The sequence below is a fragment of the Rhagoletis zephyria genome, unplaced genomic scaffold (genome assembly GCF_001687245.7).
Source record: "Rhagoletis zephyria isolate East Lansing unplaced genomic scaffold, Rhagoletis_zephyria_1.1 Rzeph_scaffold_41825, whole genome shotgun sequence".
Taxonomy (NCBI): Eukaryota; Metazoa; Arthropoda; class Insecta; order Diptera; family Tephritidae; genus Rhagoletis; species Rhagoletis zephyria.
Window position 1 is genome coordinate 1 of NW_016198880.1, and position 2,679 is coordinate 2,679.

The window sequence follows — 2,679 nt, forward strand, 5'->3', positions numbered from 1 at the left end:
ATACCACGACTGCGTCGCATACTTCGCGGCATCGCCTGGCTGTTTCCAGATATCGGTTATTGCCAAGGTACTGGTGTAATAGCTGCTTGCTTGCTGCTGTTTATGGAGGAAGAAAATGCTTTCTGGATGATGGCGACTATTGTGGAAGACTTATTACCCGCATCATACTATTCTTCAACTTTGTTGGGCATACAAGCTGATCAACGTGTCATGCAGACGCTTATTGCAAATTATCTAACATCCGTTGATGAGACGCTAAAGAAGCATGACATCGAATTATCGCTTATAACATTGCATTGGTTCTTGACGCTTTTTGCAAATGTTGTGCACATGAAGATTTTGGTGCGCATATGGGATTGGTTTTTCTATGATGGTAGCATAGTACTCTTTCAACTCACATTGGGTATGCTGAAGTTGAAGGAAAAAGATTTACAAATCTTGGAAAACTCTGCTCAAATATTCAACTCATTGTCAGACATACCGGGTGAAGTGGATGATGTAGAGGTAAGTGATGCGAGGCCAAACGCTGTTATATAAATGATTAAAATTAAGTATGTTTACAGATTCTCTTTAATCAAGCACTTGAAGTTGGTGGCTCCTTGAGTCAAACCGTCATCGATACGCATCGTCGACGTCATCTGGCCTATCTTATGGCCGATCAGGGTGGTCTTGTTGGTAATCCCGAGGCCGTCCCAAATCTGCCCAAACAACATTTGGCACGTCGGCAAGTGCGAAAAAGTAAATCCATATTAGAAACATTGCTATTTCGAGGAGACAACGATTCCGTTGAGCTAAAAAATAAGAATATAAGGCAGACGGAGATTCTAGTCGACTTGCGTGAGGCAATATTAAAAGTAGCACGCCACTTTATAACCATCGAACCGAAGATAGCAGCTCACATACAACTGACAGCAAATTACAGCACTGATTCGCATGCAAAAGACCATGAAAATTTCATCAATGTCGCACGTCGACGCCAACGAAGAGCAAAGGCCTTACATGATTTCGAACGTCATGATGATGATGAGTTGGGCTTCCGCAAAAATGACATCATCACTATAATAAGTCAAAAAGATGAACACTGTTGGGTGGGAGAACTGAATGGATTGCGTGGCTGGTTTCCGGCCAAATTTGTCGAGTTGTTGGATGAACGTAGCAAGCTGTACACTTCTGCTGGTGACGATGCAATTTCCGAAACTGTTACAGATTTAGTGCGTGGCACACTTGCGCCATCCATCAAGGCTTTTCTCGAGCATGGTATGAAAAGACCATCTTTTTTGGGGGGTCCCATACATCCGTGGCTTTTCATCGAGGAAGCGGCTACGCGTGAAGTTGAAAAAGATTTCGAATCGGTATACAGTCGATTGGTGCTATGTAAGACGTATCGCCTAGATGAAGATGGCAAAGTGTTGACTCCAGAGGAGCTGTTGTTCCGTTGCGTGCAAGCAGTAAACCAGTCTCATGATGAAGCGCACGCGCAAATGGACGTGAAGTTGCGTTCATTAATATGTCTTGGCTTGAATGAGCAAGTGTTGCATCTATGGTTGGAAGTACTGTGTTCTTGCCAGGATGTTGTGCAAAAATGGTACTATCCCTGGAGCTATATTGACTCGCCGGGTTGGGTGCAAATAAAGTGTGAGCTAAGGATACTTTCGCAATTTGCTTTCAATTTGAATCCTGACTGGGAATTACCACCAAAAAGAGGCAAGGAATCTCAGCCACTGAAAGATGGTGTGCGCGACATGCTGGTTAAGCATCATCTCTTCTCATGGGATTTGTGAGTCTTGTAGTAGTAGCATATGGAGAAGAAAGTGCATTTGTTTATTTTTAGTTAAGTATGTGTGTAGAAGATTGTATAGCCACTAAACTATGTTTTAAGAGTAAAAATGTGTTTTTGTTAAGTTTTAAAGTTTTAGTTTAAACATTCCCTTAATGACGGTGGTAAAAGGTTGAACTCTGCCGCATTTAGTTGTTTAGCCACAGGTTGAACAAATTTTTAATAATTCTAATTAAAAATATCGAAATTCTTAGCTATGCAAATGCTTATACAATACAAACCTTTGGCAACTACTTACATACATGCTATATACAAGCAAAATTATGCAAATAAACTGAAAAATAGGTGAAGTTCTTCAAACTATCGTACTAACATTTTAAAATATGTATGCTTTCAAATCTAGCCTCTGCAACTAAAAGCAGGCACTATAAGATTTAAACAAACCTCATACAAAAAATTGTATGTTAAAAAATATTTAAATGTTTTATAAAATCAGAGTCTGTATTTAATAATGCTATTATAAATATACATATATCAACTATCGTCCATTGCAATGTGTATTTAAATAAATACTTGAGTTTATGCTCAACATATTTACACGCGCTTGTATGAATGTAAAACGCGTATATCGTTAATTTCGAATTGCATATTAGTCATTGTTTTTAAACATTCATATTTTACTTATGTATGTTGTTCCTTAAAAATAAAAAAAAATTATGTATATTTAACGCATAGAAAAAATATGTTTATATAAACGGCAAATTTTCGTGTTTAAATTCAATTAGAATTAAATGTATTTCTTTCTCATATACATATGTATATCTACATAAATATTACATATCGTCGCTCCCAACGAAGAGTAGCACATCTCAAATTACCGTGGAAGACTAGCACGTTTCACT

The 2,679-nt window shown here is 38.1% G+C and overlaps 1 protein-coding gene across 1 annotated transcript; it reads left to right on the plus strand.

Moving 5' to 3' along the window:
- The first annotated feature begins 7 nt into the window (after positions 1-7).
- LOC108355058 (small G protein signaling modulator 3 homolog) lies at positions 8-2,612 on the plus strand. Its single transcript, XM_017606231.1, has 2 exons — positions 8-504; positions 564-2,612. Exons 1-2 carry the CDS (start codon positions 103-105, stop codon positions 1,779-1,781), a joined length of 1,620 nt encoding a protein of 539 aa, XP_017461720.1. The 5' UTR covers positions 8-102; the 3' UTR covers positions 1,782-2,612.
- The last annotated feature ends 67 nt before the right edge of the window (positions 2,613-2,679 follow it).

Excerpts from the sequence above, each read along its gene's own strand:
- LOC108355058 (XM_017606231.1), top strand. The coding sequence starts at position 103 with ATGGAGGAAGAAAATGCTTTCTGGATGATGGCGACTATTGTGGAAGAC. Across the intron at positions 505-563 it reads GTGAAGTGGATGATGTAGAG|ATTCTCTTTAATCAAGCACT; the intron begins GTAAGTGATGCG and ends GTATGTTTACAG.